Source organism: Syngnathoides biaculeatus, chromosome 4, assembly GCF_019802595.1.
Source record: "Syngnathoides biaculeatus isolate LvHL_M chromosome 4, ASM1980259v1, whole genome shotgun sequence".
NCBI lineage: Eukaryota > Metazoa > Chordata > Actinopteri > Syngnathiformes > Syngnathidae > Syngnathoides > Syngnathoides biaculeatus.
This window is the reverse complement of record NC_084643.1, coordinates 9,901,600-9,920,029: the sequence shown is the minus strand read 5'-3', so window position 1 is coordinate 9,920,029 and position 18,430 is coordinate 9,901,600. Positions and strand designations below refer to the sequence as shown.

The 18,430-nt window shown below is 41.2% G+C and overlaps 1 protein-coding gene and 1 long non-coding RNA gene across 7 annotated transcripts in view; one reads left to right on the top strand and one right to left on the bottom strand.

Moving 5' to 3' along the window:
- Positions 1-8,126, top strand: part of efna5b (ephrin-A5b) — a 100,079-nt gene extending 91,953 nt beyond the window's left edge. The window contains exons 3-5 of one of the 2 annotated variants that reach the window (XM_061817457.1): positions 2,425-2,490; positions 2,895-2,975; positions 7,629-8,126. In XM_061817457.1, coding sequence (XP_061673441.1) covers positions 2,425-2,490; positions 2,895-2,975; positions 7,629-7,756 — 275 coding nt within the window. In that variant the 3' untranslated portion in view covers positions 7,757-8,126. The remainder of the gene's footprint in view (positions 1-2,424; positions 2,491-2,894; positions 2,976-7,628) is intronic. The other variant, XM_061817458.1, reaches the window with a different exon arrangement.
- The window catches only part of LOC133499430 (uncharacterized), a 240,582-nt gene that overhangs the window by 16,241 nt on the left and 205,911 nt on the right, over positions 1-18,430 (bottom strand). For 4 of the 5 annotated variants that reach the window (XR_009794652.1, XR_009794653.1, XR_009794655.1 and 1 more), the window contains 2 exons: positions 13,331-13,455; positions 8,195-8,327 (listed from right to left, as the gene is read on the bottom strand). This is a non-coding gene — a long non-coding RNA (uncharacterized LOC133499430). Of the gene's footprint in view, positions 1-8,160; positions 8,328-13,330; positions 13,456-18,430 lie in introns of those variants that run through there. The other variant, XR_009794654.1, reaches the window with a different exon arrangement.

Here is an 18,430-nt window from a genome sequence, read left to right as displayed (position 1 = left end):
TTGATACTATATGATGGAGTGGACATCGTAAGCTTAACGATGTCCGACGACAGATTTGGTGACAAAAATGATGGAACAAAAATGTAAATATTTATTCTGCGACAATCCCCCTATTCAGCTTCCATAGAAGAAAGAAACAAAATACTGTCCTGCTCATAATTTCCCTGAAAACTAAAAAAAAAATCTCTTTTCTTAGAGGCAATGTTAGTAGGCAGCACTCTCAGGGACACATGCAGAATGTTCAATATGATTACAAAAATAGAGAATACATGATCAAAATATCTTGTAATGGACTGTAACTTATAACCATTGGAAAAAAAATTGTTCATTTCATATGATTTGAGCAATTAGCAGAGCATATGCCAAAATCATGTGTATTTAATCAATAATAATGGTTATAAAATGAAGAAAACACAATTTAAGACACTTACCACTGTACTGGTATGTGTTTAGTCCAGTTTCATTATTTTGCTACATTTTCATGAGGTACTTTATATCGATGTTGATCCTTGTCAGAATTTTGTCATTATAGCAATCATCATACCATTGATATTATTTTCAGAGAGAGGGGAGAAAAAAACATTGATAAGAAGAATACAATTTGGAGAAAAAAGTTGGAGTTATTCAAGTATAAAGATGTAATTTCTGAAAATAAAAGTCTTAATTTGATAGGAATGTTGAAATTTTGCAATGTGTTTATACCTCTGAATTTCGTATAGGTGTGTTTTGAATTTCTGTATTCATGACAGCATTATTAAAATGGGAGTAAAATTCACAACTCCACTCGGGTAGTTTTAATGTGATAAAAAAAAATCCGATTAAAAAAGTGCAATTGATTGGTCAGGGTGGTGTTATGACGCAGTAAAAGGCTGGGGAGCGGAAAGTGTGCTTGGTGACAAACAAAAGGACAGAAAGAAAGAGAGAGAAGAGAGAGAGAGAGAGAGAGAGAGAGAGAGAGAGAGAGAGAGAGAGTCAGAGAAACGAGGGCTGAGGTGAAGGTCCTCCGCGGAGGCGATGACCGAGACCAAACGGTCGCCTTTGGAGGCATCGCTTCAGCTGCGGCTCGGTCCCAGCACGACATCGACCGATCCCGTCCTACGGCGGATGGGCAGACTTGTAAAAGACGAGCGCAGGCCCGGCGAGTCCAAAAACAACTTTTGTTTTGTGTCGGAACGCGAGGTCCTGACACAAGACAAGGTTGTGTATTTTTAAAGTCCGCGTCGTGATTGATGCGCGCACACACACAGCGCTCGACTGACATGTGTTTGACCCTCCCATCCTCACCTTACAGGAGCTCACACCTGGTGCCTCACGACATGCCCATTAGTCTTCAGCCAACACACACACACACACACACACACGAGAGATTCTGACGAGACACATCCTCCGCATAATGCAAACTAACTGTCAATGTACACTTTTTTTACATACACAACATCAGGTGCACCTGAGATCCAATGCAGGATTTTTTTTTTTCAAAATATAATATAAACGGTGTAAATAGCAGACCGGTTTGATGCGGAATAACCAATAGTTATTTCTAAAAAAATATATATTTAAAATACTACGGTGATAGTATGACTACTATTACCAATAATAATAATAATTTTACACAGATGAAAGAATTCCAACAGAATAAAGTTGTCATTTTACAATAACAAAATTGTATTTTCCATAGATTTTTTTTTCAAATTTACAAGGTTAAAATTGTATTTTTCAGAGAAGAAAGTAATAATTTTTCAAGAATAAAATGCAAATTTGTTTGATGGGGAAAAAAAATTGGAACTTCCCAAGAATAAATCAGCAATTTTCAGAGAATAAGGTCATAATTTCACACCAATGCAGTGTTTCTTTTTAGTGTTTAAAAGAAATATTTTCTAAATATACCAATTTTTCAAGACTTTGTTCCAATTTTATATTCTTGTTTTAAGAGAAAAAGAAGTTTAACGTCAAATTATAAATTTATAATTTCCTGAGAATAATGTTCTAATTTTCAAACAGTGAAGGTGGGATATTGGAATAATAGTCGAAGAATAAAATTAATTTCTTGGAAAAAAATCTTTTAGGGAATAAAATGTTTGTTAAATATAACAAATATGTTAAAAATAGGGTTAGGGTTAGTTAATTTTCCAAGAATTAAAATTCAATTTTCAGAGATTTTTTTCTCATGCTCCAAGGAGAAAGTAATTTTGAGACAACAGAAAGTTGACATTTTTCAAGAAGAAAAGACTAGAGATTGGATGAAAATAATAAATATATCAAATATCAGCGGGTATTTTCATTCAGATAAGGTTTATCATTTTTACATGGCAAGTTTTCGCCTCATCCTTCCTTGAGGCTGTTTTTAGTTGCTGCGCGCCGCTCGCAATGCGTCACGTCCTCCATTAAGGCCGCCGTTCACTTTGCACGTGTTTTGTTTTCCAGCCTCCACCGTCGCCGAGAACGGGAAGAAAACCTGCCTGAAGCTGAAAGTTTTCGTCCGACCATCAAGTAAGTGCTCTACTGGGCTTTGTAAACGGAGCCTGTTGATGTGCAACATTTGTTGAAAATCAAAGCGACATCACGGCGAAGCTTTTTTTTCTCTTTTTTAATTATTATTATTATTATTATTTCTTTTTGCTCGCTGTCCCGACATGCCGCTCTCATTTGTCTCCAATTGCTGCAACTCGCTAAGAAAATCAAGAGAAAAGATCAAAAAAGAAAAGAAAAAAAGGAGGAGGAGGAGGAGGAGGCTCGCTGTGGTCCTCCATACTTCATCTGAATGTTGCCATGAGCTTTGTTGCTTGACGTGTTGACTGACTGAGAGGTGGTGGGGGGGGGGGGGCTTCAAATGTCTACCTGGCGAATATTCCTCTAACGATGATGATTTCATTCTCCCTATCTTCTGTTTATAGACAGCTGTGTGAGAACTATAGGTGTACATGACCGTGTTTTTGATGTAAACGACAAAGTAGACAATACGTTAGAACCAAGAGGTTAGTATTGCTTCTTGCTGTTGTTTTTTTGTTTTTTTTTTCCTTCTCTCTTCACACGTCTGTCCACATGCCTTGTCCTTGCCACGCTGTCTGATCTTCTTAGACCCCCGCATCCCCCCACCCCGCATGATCGCCACCCAGTCCATCGTAGCCACATACCATGCATCTCTGTTTAAGTACTATAACGTATTTATTTATTCAGGGTCTAAAACTGGAATTATGCTGTCCTTCCTCACGTTTGGTGGTGAAAATATGGAGTTACTGCAGCGAGTTATGTACAATGTTACATTAATATCTCGGCCCAATGCCAACATTATGAACCCCCAAATACAAATTCATTTCAAATGTTTTTTCAATGATATAAATTTTGAAAAATGCAAAAATATTTGGAGATATAGTACATCCTTACACCATGTTGCACCTCCCTACTTCCAAGAGATAATCATAAATATCACAAATAAAACGTACTTAAATTGAATATTGAGTATCTCACAACTCAACCAAGATAAATGAAAAAAACTCAAACATGAATAAAAGGTTGGCATATTAACATTTGTTTAAATTTACAGAAAAAAAGAATTGTTTAAAAATGAAAATAATTTCAGAAGAAAAAAAAGCAAATATGTATTAAATTGAGAAATAACAGCATAGCTAATAGAGCTCGTGCACCTACGTCATCAAATCACGTCACTGGCCGGAAGTGCCGGTCAAACAAAGCATTCTTCAATGCTAGGTCGCGAAAATACGTCTCCAAGAGTTTTTGTCTGATACCGTTAAACATTTAAAAGGTGATAAAAAAGGAGGATACGAAGAAATATGAGAGACACTTGGCAGAGAAGGACCCATATTTAATGCTGAAGTCAATGTTTTCGCCGATAAGAAAGTGGACTTTTAACCCGCTTCCGCTTGTCTTTAACAACCGGGTCTACACATGGATCTGTTGAGTAAGTCGTCGGGATTTGCACAGAAAAGTTTGAAACCATAGAAAAGTCAAATACTTCGTTGCTGGATCTGTTCTCAATCAAGAATAAATCCCACATAGTGATGAAGCCACTCAGATTTTTTCAATACAAATACCAATATTTCAAAAAATGACCCCGAGTTTTACACAAACTCGCATTCATTAACTATGATTGGGGGGAAAAAAAAGACAGCAAATCAGCTCCTCCGTACACGGAAGCGTGTTGCGGCCACACGTTGAACTTCGGTAAACCTCTCCGTGACGGACGTCTTTTTTTTTTTTTTAATATGCATTCTTCTCAAATGAATCCAATGCGTATTTAAAGAAAAGAAAGAAAATAAACCGCTGGGATAGGCTTCAGCCCTCGTACATGGAAGAGTGTTGCGGCCACACATTAACCTACGTAAACCTCTGTGTGACCGACGGTCTATTTTCTTTTTTTAAATACGCATTGGACTGATTTGAGAACAATGCATATTTAAAAAGAAAAAGTCTGTTGGGGAGAGGTTTAGCAAAGACTAACGTGTGGCTGCAACACGCTTCATGTACGTTGGAATTGATTCCCTATCATTTTTTTTTTTAAATGCATTGTTCTCAAATGAGCCAACTTGACATTATAAATACTTCTTGGGAATTTGAGATTGAGAAGAATAATTCCTACCTGAAATGACGTGATCGCTACATGGGCGTCTGTGTAGTTTGGTTGGGCACCGTCCATCATTTTTAATTGTCTTTTCAGCTGGTATTCTATAGAATGACCTCTTTGAATATCCGTCTCGTCTGTTGTAAAAACCAACAGCACAACAAGTCTCGGGCATTGTGAATAATCTGCTCCGGTTCAATGTCCCCCACACTGTCGAGCAGCCGTGAAAACGGTGACCTCACGTGCACGAGCTCTATACGCATAAACCCCAATTAGCAGTTTTCGTACGTGTCATCAATTCTCAGTTTACTGTGGAGGTTAGGCACCCAAACACGGATCGTCAAAATTACGGGAAAAACTTGTCTGGAAAACACTTCACGGCTAGAAATATGATATTTTCAAATGGGAAAACGGTAAGTCCGGCAGTAACTGAGCTTGACCATACGTAGATTCTTACACCTCTGCGCAAACTTGTCGGGTCTCGGCACAGAGGTCAATCCGGAACCCCGTTTCTACACTCGGCGGGCCCACACGAAAACTTGAGGAAAACAAAACGCACTTCAGTGTTGAATGGTCGCAACCTTTCCTGCGGTGAGATGAGCTCAATTATTCTGCTTACGTCTCCCATTTGAGCAGCTGTTGCACTTACGTACCACCAGGTGCACTGTGAGAACACATTCTTGTCGCTCGCATTTACACCCCTAATATATACACATACATATATATATATATGTATGTCACTGATATACTTGTCTCGCCACAACTGCATGCCCATCATGATCAGATTTTGCACTCCTGCTGTGTATTCATCTGGAAACGGCAAATATGTATCCTCTCATTCATTTAACACGTTGGATTGTATTTCTGGACTCACGGGCCCGCGTCCTTATGTCGGGACGCGCACGCCGCAGTCATCACGACAGGATATTCCGACGTCGGTTTATGATTTCATTGCCGACTGACATGTGAAGACGACGTGCGGACGCGCAAAGGCCTTTGACATTATCGACGCCCGACTTTCGTCTCTTTGCGCCCGGCCCCCTTTCCCACCTCGCCTTCGTGCCCGCCTCTGCTGTCTGCGCTCCGCATGCCTCGTTCCTCTCATGCGCTTGCTTTAAAACGTTAGCTTGGCTGCGCCCGATCAACCTTGCGTGCGCCCTTTGCCTTGGCCTGCTCCTTTCCCGGCTTCTAAAAGGCGTTCCCATCGGAAAACCGCACAGCGCAGAGGAACCTTGACTTACGAGTGCCGCAAATGACAAGTTTTTGGAGGTCACCTGTAGAAATCTTTGTTGGGAGTGAACTGAGGGTACGATGTTTTTTTTTTTTTTTTTTTTAGACAATTCCATTACAACGTTGTATAATTTCATTCTCACGAAGTAAAATCGAGGTAATTATCGTCAAAGCAATAATAGCATCAATGTTACTCCCGAGTAACAGTCAGCTAGAACTGTGCAAAAATATTGTTTCTCATGAATTCTGGAGTTTTGACTACAACGGTAATTGTCATGTTGGGTTTTACAAATTGTACAGTGGAATTGTTCGGGATGTCACGAGATCGCACACAGCCAAACGGGAGACTTCTAACAAATCACCCACAAATGTGAAAGTTTAATATGGTGCGCATTCAACAATCTATTGATTATATGAACACACGCGGATGACAAGAACTAATATCCTTATTATTGCAATCGTTCAACGTTGCATGGTGCAATGCATTCTGGGAAATGTGTGGCTTCATATGTTTTTTTATTGCAACTGGATATTTGTGTTTTTTAACAGTTATCTGCTCATACTAAATAGAAATGTGACTCTTTTAACATATCTGACATGCATAATTGGAAATTTGTGATTTCCAAACTATTTCGTACTGTTTGAATGAGTCATGTGTGTATGTGCAAAATTGGATACCGTAATTCCCGGGCTACAGAGCGCACCTGGTTATAAACCTCACCCAGTACATTTGTAAAGGAAATACCATTTGGTACATACGCAGGCCGAGGCCGTGTAAAAGCCGCAAGTGCCCACATTGAAACCCGAGATTTTTACAAAGAAAGACAGTACACAGAGTTTAATGCTAGTGCTGCCAGGCTAATGCTAGGACCGCCGCGCTAATAGTGCCGGTTAAAAAAAAAAATCATATTGGTAAAAATCACTGAGACACGGCAGTAACAGGCTAGCGAAGCGCTAACAGGGCCGGACCTGTAAAAGTCACTTCCTCGGCACATATATTCCACCGGTCTCACACTTACCTTTTCGCTCGAGTGCCACCTTGCGGCCGTTACAAATAAATGCACAAATTAGCCGCATCACCGCATAAACTGCAGGGTTGAAAGCTTGTGAAAAAACGTTGTGGCGTATAGGCCGGAAATTGCGGTAACTGTGTGAATTTGGGTGACCCAATCACAAGGAGGACAAGGAGAGCCACAGTCGCTAGGGCGCCTGCAGCCATTTATTGAAGGGGACGAACAGTCAAACACACAAATAGAAAGCAAGAACACTCGCTAGGAGCTGCTGTCAATCACCACTCACACCTTGGTGCTCACACACAGACCTTCCTACTCCAGTTCCTGTCATTACTGACGAGACCGTGCCCTATAAAGGGACACATTACACATTACAGTACATTCGGTATGTGTACTTACTCTTCATAAAACCGTCTTATTTCTTCACATTCTCCTTTTTTATGCTTTAATAAATACGTAACAAATTAAAAGGCAGTGCTTTCGGGGACAGCAGCATTAATAGCATTTAAATTCATTTCTGTGGGGGAACGGAAAAAAATTATTTGATGTACGAGCTTGGTCACAGAAAGAATTCAACTCATAAGTCAAGGTACTCCTGTATTAGTATGACAAAGCAAGCCAAGTTTTTTATGGCAACTCAGAATCCACTAATCCATCGTGTGTCAAAATTGTTAACGTAACCTGGATGGATGTGTCTTGGTTGTTGTTAGACTCTTATTTTAAATAACACAAAACCCAATGTTCAATAATTTGATTTTGTGAATATGTGAATATAAAATTGCCTCCCCCCCCCCCACCCCTTGCAGACGACACGAGCCACGAACCGGCTGAGCCGTCCCGAAGCGAGGAGACAAACGCTGCGCCGCATCTGCCCCCGTCCACCCTACTTCTGGCTTCACTGCTGCTCTGCCTGGCGGCGCTCTTCAGCTTATAGCGCCCCCGCCTGTCCCGGAGGGGCAACTTACACCCAGCGTGGCCTGAATCTGCCCGAAGTTGTGGGGGGCAAGGGGCAGGATTTGAGGGTGGAGCTTGTTTGGCTTGATTGGCAGGCTTCCTGAGGAATCCCTCGATTTTTGTTTTTCCCCCAAAGTTTGAAGCGGCTCACCGGTCGAAGCGTCTCAATAAATAAATAAACAGGAGCGACACACCCCACAACCCCGTCGCAAGCCTAAGATGCCAAATCTTCTTTTTTTTTTTTTTTTGTTCTGACACTTATTGGTTCTTACTTTCCTGTGACAGCGCTTTACATCACTTATAACCATTGCAGCACACACAGATGCAGTACACACACACACACGAATACATACTCAACAAATCTATAAAGTGTTTTGTTCTTACCATGTTGTGTTCAGTAGCAGCGTTTGCAGAGTAGGAAAAGTGAAGACTGTAAAACTCTTAGGAACGTCTGTACATAAGCGTGTAGGTATCTCTCAGTCGTGACGGTGGTGCGTGAAGTCTGTCGATGAAGTCAAAGGAAACGAACTGTTTGTTTGGGAGCCACAGCGCTGGAAAAAAACAAAACAAAACAAAAAAAATTACGTACACAGACTGCACCTTAACCTACGTTGTTTCCGAATTTCATCGTAACACACAACGGTGTCATAGGAGGATAAGCTACTGTATATACAGGACTAGGGATGGGTGTTTGGCCACATTTCCACCATTGAAATTAACAATCAATGGATTGCGAAGTTAAAAGTTTACTTCCAGCGCGCTCTGAACTCTCTGTTTGAATATTACCCTCAATTAGCGCCTACGTTGCAGCAAGACACGATTATTCAGCAATCAATTGCACTCATTGAACGCAAGTCTTAGTCATCAATTAATGGACTAATCGGTTATCATGCCCATCCCTGGTGAGAAGCCAAAAGTTTGCGGTTTACTGTGTGCAAGAAAACAGAGATTTCGACTCCCAGCAGGCACTTTGCGCTCCCCAACTAGATGGAGGATCGATGTCTTCTAGGAGTCGCAATTTCACGGCAACAGTCACACTCATTTTGTGTTTACTGAGCTGGACAAAGAAGTGTTCTCCTTGCTGCATCCACTTTACGCTATATGCTCGCATCCATAATCCAAATCCAAGGACTGAAATTGTCTGAAGCTTAAAGTAGCCCTTTTACCTGGCCATCGGTAATGGGTCAAATATGAGTCGGCGGCTTGTAAAGGAGACGAGCGGCAGTTTTGGCTGCCATCTTGGCTTTATATAGCACTTACAATCAACGATAGTGTGTGTGTGTGTGTGTGTTTAATGATTTTCAACATCATTCAGACTCAACTGGATGGGCCGCATTCCTCTCAGAGATTGAGAAATCTCCAAAAAGTGCACTTCTGTCATGTGCCAAATCGGCCCCGCCCAAAACAACAACAACAAACAAATCCACGTCCACCCTCAGCTCCTCGTGTTACTGCTTTAAGTTAATGAGGTTCCAAATGATCGGCATGCAGACCCCATGTTGCTCTTAAAAATAGACAGTTGGGAGGCTCGGAGGAAGGGGGGGGGGTCCTCGGGAGGAGGGGTGTGGATTTCATCTGTGGGGGGGCACGCGGGGGGGGGGGGTTTAAGGCCCCCGTTGACCTTGCTGTTTGAGGGAAGTGGTGAGTGACGGAAATGGAATTCCGAGGGAGGGGTTCAGAGACATGAAGAAGCTGAACCTAGTGGAATTGATAAGAGTGCCTGGCATGGGGGAGGGATTGAAATCCATAAAACATTTCTGTAAATTCGGTTTAGAACCATTCATCCCTCCAAGTAGGAAAGTAGGAATATGTTAAGGCCACACTGAAAAGAAAACATACTGTATCTGCTATGATTGTGCTCCAGTCATCATAATGTCAAAAGAAAACCAGAAATATAAAAAAAAAAAGAGATAATTTTGTGGAAAAAATGACCGATGGTCCCACATTGTTATTGGGATTGGCCTGATAAAAAAAAGTTCAATTGAATTTGCAGATCATGAGAAATTTTCCCCAAAAGTGTTTCATATTCCAACTTTATTTTCTGGGTGGAGAAATAATTTTTACACTAACGACTTCTTTATTTTCTGGGTGGAGAAATAATTTTTACACTAACGACTTTTTCTTTTCCTGATGTTCCGACTTCACACTCGGCTTTCCACACACTGTTTTGTTTTTGTTTTCTTTTCGCTGTGGCCCTTAAACGCCTTCAAAAAAAAAAAAAAAAAAAGGCATGCACTGTTTTGTGTTTTGTGGTTCTCCATTTTGTTTTTTTTTAATATGTAATTTTTTTTTAAATTTGCATATTGAATGTGTGTCTACCTTTGTACTCCATTGAAGATTATGTTTGTTTGTTTTTTATTTGCTATGCTAACAATGTGGACTAGCAACTCCGCATTTCTAGGACTTCAGGCCATTGAATTGAGGTACTAATGTCACAACGGACATGGTCCTTTTTATAAGAAAACCAGCTTCAAGTTGACCCTTTTTTATGATTACCAATATTACTGCCTGTCATTTTTTTTTTTTTTTAAGTTTGCTACACTCCTATTTTATCGTATACCACGGTCTAACCTGGCAAATGAGGATCAACTTAAAAACTGGATACTGTGTATCCTGAGGTAGTCAACCATCAAACATGTAGTGGTAGGTAATAGCATCTGTTTTGTACCTTCTGGAGGACAAAAGTCAAAAATAAAATAAAATGGAAAAAAAAAAATCATTGTTAAAACTGTATAATTATTACTGCTATGATAAAACTATTATTATTATTATTAGGGAAGACTCCTTGTTTGTAAATAGTGTTTGATATTAAAGTATTAATTTGGTTCTTATGTCTTTTCTAAAAAAAAAACAGAACAAAAAAAGAATCTGGTTTTGCTCAGCGCTTTCAAACAACGCATTGAGTGCCACGATCCTCAATGCTAACGACGCTACGTGCTAATACGTCGAAAGTCGGAGCTGTACACACGTGCCGGTGGACGGACGGCAACTTTCGCCATCGCTTTGCGCGAGGATCTGCGGGACTTGACTTCCTTGGAAACTTTTTTCTTTTCTTTTCTTGTTTTTTTTTTTATGCCTTCAGCGCGGGAAAGCATGAGAAAGAAAGAACCAACTGGCCGGAATCTGGAAGGAACTTGCCGATTTCACGATGTGGCATGCGCATGAACTTAACGACTTGTAGGAAAAGTTTTTGGAAAACGTTTTTTTCGTTTGTTTGTTTTCTTTACAGTGTGTTAGGATTTTCAGCTCACGTTAACGTCGTGCATTTTACTTTGCATTTCCGATCCGAGTGATGTCATGGAGCCTTGTAGTGACAAGATAACAAAAGTGCTGTACAAAAACACCAAACGTTGTCGTGTAGTCGCGGTCGGGCTCGGCCATGTTGATGTCTTTTTTTTTTTTTTTCCCCTGTTTGTTTTTTTTTTTTTTTGGTTTTTCTGGAGAAAGACTCTTTCTGATGACTTAATTCCATGTACTTGCTGCCCGTCTCCTTGGAGGAACACATCCGTTGGGAGTGTATACGTTTCTGGGTTGGACAAAATATGTTACGAGCCGTATGAATTTGGTGTTTCTCATGTGGTGCTGCCGCCGTAAATGGGAAGCGCCCAGCCTCTTTTTGGCAGCCGAGAGTGTTTCCCATGCCTTAGACGCTCTCCACCATTGTGCTTTGACATGTCAACAAAACAGGGCCTTTCACTTCCCCTCTCCCCATTTTTAACAACGCTGCCCACCCCCCCTTCACCGCCACCTTGTTTAGGACTAGATGTCGGCCCTGAGTACCATGGAAGAACTAGTGCGGCCCCGGCCCCGCCCCCAAACGACGGGGGGAGTCACGGCATATCATCGGTGCAGGTTCTGTGGCCCAATGGTTGTCTTGTCGTGATTGTGTCGCGTCCGGAGCATCACACGCCGCCCTTCATCTTTGTGCCCCGCGCTCGCTCACGTCGTCATCAGTGGAGCAAGATTTCCAAACCTGCTCTTTTCCAGTATATAAACTAGAAAAAAAAAGCCAACAAAAAAAAAAAAAACAATGATCTGTATTTGTATATACACGTGTCTGGGCATCTATGAGTAATACAATAAAAAATGAAAAACTATAATGCTACTTGTGTGATTGACTCCGTTCTAGGATTGTTTATCAATGTATGATCTTGCTCAGATTGGGAATGGACCTTTCCAGTGGCGATCTTAATCTCCGCCCACTTAGCCATGTCCCACAACTTTCTAAAATGGCAACTAAACAGAACATGTTTGAAGTCGATTCTCTATGCTTTTTTTGCAAAATGCGTCAGACTTGTCCAAGACAGTTCGACAGAGAGGTCGCGGCTATTTCACGCAAGGATATGTACACGGAATTAAGATTTTGGACAGAGCGACACGCAATGTCGGAGTTACAGTGAAATGTTAGCGATTGATGCAAAAAAGTTTGATGCCTCACATACTTCATATTGAAATCCAACAGGATGAAATTGTGGAATCGTACTGCGCATGTAAAGCAGGGTGAGTATTTTTGACTTGGAAAGATCACAAGTAATATCATTGTAGTCTTCATAAGATAGTGGGTGCATTCATTTGACTTGGCTCGTAATGGAACCCAGTGCAGTCTTAAAAGTCAGATGTGATACAAATGGGCAAATGGACATTTCTCTTGCATGACATGGCGCATTTACCGACTCTTTGGCATAAAACATGACACACTTCATTCAGCAGGTCACAAAGTGAAAGTTGTTCTCCTGCAATGTATAAAGCACTGATAATAATTCAATCAAACTCGGAGAAGATACTGCTCCCTCACTTACCTTCGAACAAACAGCCTTGTGTTTGTTGATATTGTCCACATTTAGTTGTACGTGCGCTCTTCCGTGAGCCTTAATCCATCGTAGCCACTCAGTCAACTGTGTTTTAGGCTTTGGAAAATAAATCAAGTGGGCCCCTTGTAACCGAGCAGGATTCTCTTTCATCAGAATTGCACCTTCCCCAAGAGCATCTGAGGACCATTTTCTTCGTAACATTCACTTTTCCAAGCGCAGGCTATTGACAACCAGCATTGCTTGTGGGACAATACGGCGAGGGGGGCGTGTCTAGCCAGGGGTGAAGACAATGCGGCTATCTGATTGGCTATTATTGTACGAGTGATTGACGGGTCGGAAAGGTCCAATGATCTCAGTCATTCGCAAGGGAAATAATGGATGGATCTGTGGCAGGATTAAACTAACTAACTAAATGAACTTTTCTGTAAATGTTTTTTCAACGGCAGTTCTAATTTCCCTTACAGATTACAGGCTTTTAGGGTACTGACGAAATGTACAAAACACGTCACATAACAGTTGTCACATGTCGCGAAGCAAATCAAAATTATTTTAAAAATTATTTGTTATTTCCATCACAAGGTAAATCAGTTTATAGCATTTAAAACTAAATTGAAAGGAAAATATCTTAATCAACCAATCAAGTCTGCATTTCAGGTGGCAATCAGCATCATCTGCATACAGACTAAAAACAGTGAAAGGGAGAAACTTCATAAAATGATTACATGGAACACAAATAGAGTCACCTGCCTTTGATGCTTGGTCGATTCCCGCTCAGTGATAATGTCGATATCTACCCTGCAACCAGTTCGGGGTGTTGTCCGCCTTTCGCCCGAAGCTAGCTGGGCTAGGCTCCAGCTCTCCTGTGACCCTTGTGAGGATAAGCGGGTTGGAAAATGGATGGAATACAATATTAGGAACATAATAATATATAAATAAATAAAATAGAATTGGGAAGCCAGAGTCATTTTTGCTGAGCACATGTATTAAACGCATATGTATGTGAGACAAAATACATGGGTTTTGAACAAACTAATATTGTTCAATTGTCCAGTTTGTTGAATTAAAATGTTTTAAATTGTTTGTGTTGAGGTGTAAAACAAAAAAGAGGAAACCCCCAATTTGTTATAATACAAAGATGACACAATATTCATTTAAAAAAATACTAATCGTAGCTCCGAGCAGCAATGCAAGTTAAAGAAAAAAAAAACTGTAAGGAAAATTTGGGCGTAGAGCCACCAGTCTGTGATGTTTTCATATATGTATATATATTTTAATGAATTTTAACTGAGCAGTGATTCATCACCAAGCCCTACTGTGTCATTCAAAGCAGCCAAGCGGGTGTGCCCGGCACAAACCAACAATTGCAACGTTTTATTTGTTATGATTGTACGCCACAAATAATAATTTAAAAAAAAAACTCAAAAAGCCCTCAACAATTCTGATAATGTACATTCCTATCCATCTTAGATACTTATTATGGGATGAATGATAGACGAGTGTAATCACACACTTCCTGGTATACAGCCTACATCAGCGGCTGACGCCCTACTAATAATTTTGCATATAAAAACATCATATATTGTTGATTGGGAGCATGTGCTGGCGTTTGTCACCGCATTAAATCAAAAACGCTCCGCAGCAAAGACTCAAATGAATGGACAGAAGAAAAAAAAAAAAAAAAAAAAGCACTCCATCATAATTATGTCCTCGCATGCGGCGCACACACAGGTTCTGTCCACAGCGCAAAGTTGCGGGTCTCCTAAGACGGACTTAAGAGGAGCGCCATCCGTCCATCAGGATCAGAATAAGACTTTAAAGCTCCTTTCACTTTGCTTGGCCACTAATGAGGACACCTAATAACCTTGTGCTGGTCCCCATCAGCGCCATTTAGCGTCACCCTCCATTATCTCTGCTAATTAGACTGAAAGCCGGTGAGCCCACAGGACCAAAATGAGGGAAGTGTGTGTGTGTGTAGGGGAGCAGGAAGACCCCTTGATAAAGCACTTGGACCCCAGCCTTGTCTTGATGATTTCATGCAATTTGACTTCACGCTAATCTTTTTGGGGAGGTGAGGGGAAGGGTTGATTAAAATAAGAAGAGGGTACAAGTGCTTCTTCTCCCAGGCAGGATTGGAACATGCTAACACTTTTTTTTTTTTTTTTAAATTTCTATCCCCCAAATGAGACAGGAAGCCAGCCTCTCCAGTCTTTTTCCCGAAAATGTGGCACCCTTTCGGAGCCTTCAAAGCGACCGTTTCTGCATGGAGACACTCGACACCACGGGCCAATTAGCTTCAAGTTGTTCTTCCTGCTGGGAGCTGCGGGGATGCAGGTGTGGCTCTCAAGAGATCCCAATAAAGACAAACTGCTTGCAAATGATAGTTTGATGTCAAGATGGCTCTCACAATCACAGAACATCACTTGCAGATTTTTTAAACGGGATTTTTCTGTACAGTGATGCCTCGGTTCTCGACCGCAATCCGTTCCAGAAAACGGTTCGAGAAGGGATTTGTTTGAAAACCGAATCGATGTTTCCCGACAAAATGAATGGAAAAAGAAATGTGTTCCAATCTTTAAAAAATTGGCTTTTTAAAACATTTTTTGGTAGCTTTTCCTGATAATAAACTGCATAGTAGAAATTAATGTATACTTTAAATAATAAAATAATTTATTTTTGCTCGAAATGTATGGTTTAGTAGTAGAGTAGGCCAGGCTGGGACTGCATTGCCGTATCTGTAGCGACTCGGACCCCAGCCTTTTTTTTTTTTTTTTTTTTACGAACAAAAGTGCAGAATAACTTTATATAAGCAACTTGCCCTCTTTGGAGCCATGATTGGGGGTTAATACGGTAGTCCCCCATAAGAAGAAAAACAACAGTCACTACCTACCGTGTCACGTCTGCGTTGTGTCATTTCCGTTTTTTTTTTTTTTTCTTTGGGGGGGGCGTTCGAATTAACAATAACAAAACGTGTCGTGGGAGGGTCAGCTGCTTGCGCCGCGCGCATTATGCTATTTCCGGGTTATTTTGGCGGCGTGGGAATTCACAACAAAGCGTGTCATGGGTCACCTGGTGTGGCCGCACGCAATATGTTACTGCCGGGTTTTGTCGGGGCCGTTCGAGTACAGATTTTCATTCGAAAACAGATGCAAAAAAAATCTTGAAATTTTCATTCGAAAACCGAAATGCTCAAAAACAGGGACGTTCGAGAACCAAGGCTTTACTGTATAGTACTTTTGTACTTTTCCCTTGTGTGTGGGAAAGGAGAACCACGACCCGTTCCTTCCGTCATGCATGATACCACCAGGCCCCAGGACCCACCTACATTTTTTTGTATAGACCCCAATGTTACACACGCTTCCAAAATATCACACGGAAACGGCAAACCCTTTCGTGTCATTTGACGAAGGAAGACTGAGTGAGAAAATTGGTTCAGTGGCTCCAATGAGGATTTTATGCTTCACCTCTACCGACTTGTGAAGTTTCAGTCGAAAAGAAAATGCTACAGTCCTTCCAAGGAAGATAGAATGTCGGACCTAATTTGTATTTATACGTAATATTGGAGAAAAAAAAAAAGGGATGTGGTGGATATTCTGACATAGTTAACACGATCATTTAGGGGCTTTTTTCGTTGTGCTCTTTTGCAAAATAGATTGTGTGCCAGCTGACGTTCGCCAGAGAGTTAGCCGTTACGTTTTGCTTCAAGACAACCAAACCAAACATTCGACGCATACCTGTGAGGAAAATATCTTCCACAAAGCAGTTATTAACTGTCTCCGAAGTGAAGATTTAAAAGCATCCTTCGCGATAAACGGGGTTTCACTGTATTAGGTTACGATCGTAATGAAGGAGCACATCAACGCTAGCGGTGGCCTTTCTGTCAGCTGCACCGTTACACCCGACGCCAGACCCAAAAGGACACGTCAAGGTTTTTCTTTGAAGGCGTCGTTCTCGAGTCTTTTTAAAGCTGCTTGCTGTTTTGTTTCCAAGCGCCGTGATTGACAGCTCCGAATGACGTCTTCACTTAATCGCTCCAGTGGTGTGAAAAGGTCATAAATCACACAATTATGCCGCCTCTCTATGTGAATAGATATTTGCGTTTGGATGGGCGGGATGCTGGTGGCGGAGGGGTTGGGGGGGCGGGGGGGATCTGGGCCATATCAACTTTATCAACCTCGTATTTATTGCAAGGTGGTGGGGCAGAAATAAGCGATAAGCGGAAGATATTTTACAGGCTCGCTCCCACTCGTCAGGATTGGATTCAAGGTCAGAATGTATGATTTATTTGGCATGTCGCTCGTCGCCACACCAGACATCGTGATGGCGGGAGGAAGTTGGCGGACGTCAGGGGAAGGAAGACAAACCGATGAGAATTTAGCAAGACCAAAATGGAAGCTCTTCATGATGTCCGCACACAAAGAAATTCATCTGTTGTAGACGGGCAGAATGTTCCATAAAGTTTACCGGCAGTCGGGAAACTTTCAATGACTCAAAAGTGGAAAGTTTGTACATTTAATATTAAGGAGAATTATTCAGAATTCGCCCAAAAAAGTTGGGCAAATACCGTATTGCAAATTGCATTGTTTTTGTGTCAGCATAAACAGATGTATGCAAACTATATACACTTGGGTATATTAATTTTGATGTGAACAATACATTTGCATTTATGTAACTCGCCGAAAAGGATTACATCCATACATTATTCATTTTATAACCTCAAAATGTACTATTTAGTGTGAGATCAGAAAATAACCCCAAAACAAAACGTTATTAGACTGAAGCCATTTTAAAATTATCCATCCATCCATTTTCTCAGCCGCTTATCCTCACGAGGGTCACGGGAGAGCTGGAACCAATTCCAGGAGGCGGGACACATCCTGAACTGGTTGCCAGACAATCGCAGGGCACATGGAGCCCGACAACAGCCGCACTCACAATCCCAGCTTATTGCCAGTTGATCTATATTGCTTCCTTTTGTACTTTCTACAAAGTTTATGAAGATTAGATGTGATTATTCTTTACACACAATGTTATAGAACTCGTGCACCTATGTTACCGAAATCACGTGACTGGCCATATTGCCGGTCAAGGAAAGCATTGTTAAATGCTAAGTCGGTTGCAGACGACGCGAAAATACGTCTCCCAGAGTTTTTGTCCGAGACCGTTAAAGATTTAGAAGGTGATAATAAACGAAGGTATGAGGAAATATGAGAGACACTTGAAATAGAGGACCCATATTTAATGCCGAAGTCGATGTTTTCGCCGATAAAAAAATTGGACTGTTCACGCGCTTCCGTTTGTCTTGGACAACTGGATCTACACATGGATCTCGTGAGTAAGTCGTCGAAATCTACACGCATACAAATACTTCATTGCTGAATCTGTTCTCAATCAAGAATAGATCCTACATAGTGATGGAGCAACTCCGATTTTTTCATCACAAATACCAATATTTCAATAAATGACCCTGGTTTTACACAAACTCAGAGACAAACGGATGCGTGTTGCGGCCACACATTGAACTTTGGTAAACCTCTCTGTGACAGATGTTTTTTTTTAAATATGCATTGTTCTCACATGAGTCCAATGCGTATTTAAAAAAAGAAAATAAACCGCTGTGATAGGCTTCAGCCCCCGTACACGGAAGCGTGTTGCGGCCACACATTAACCCGTGTAAACCTCTGTCTTGCCGACGGTTTATTTTCTTTTTTTAAATACGCAGTGGACTCATTTGAGAACAATGCATATTCAAAAAATAATGTGATGGTGTCAATATCTGTCCTGCGACTGACTGCCGACCAGTTCTGGGTGTAGTCCGCCTTTCGCTCGCTGGTACACGCTCTGGC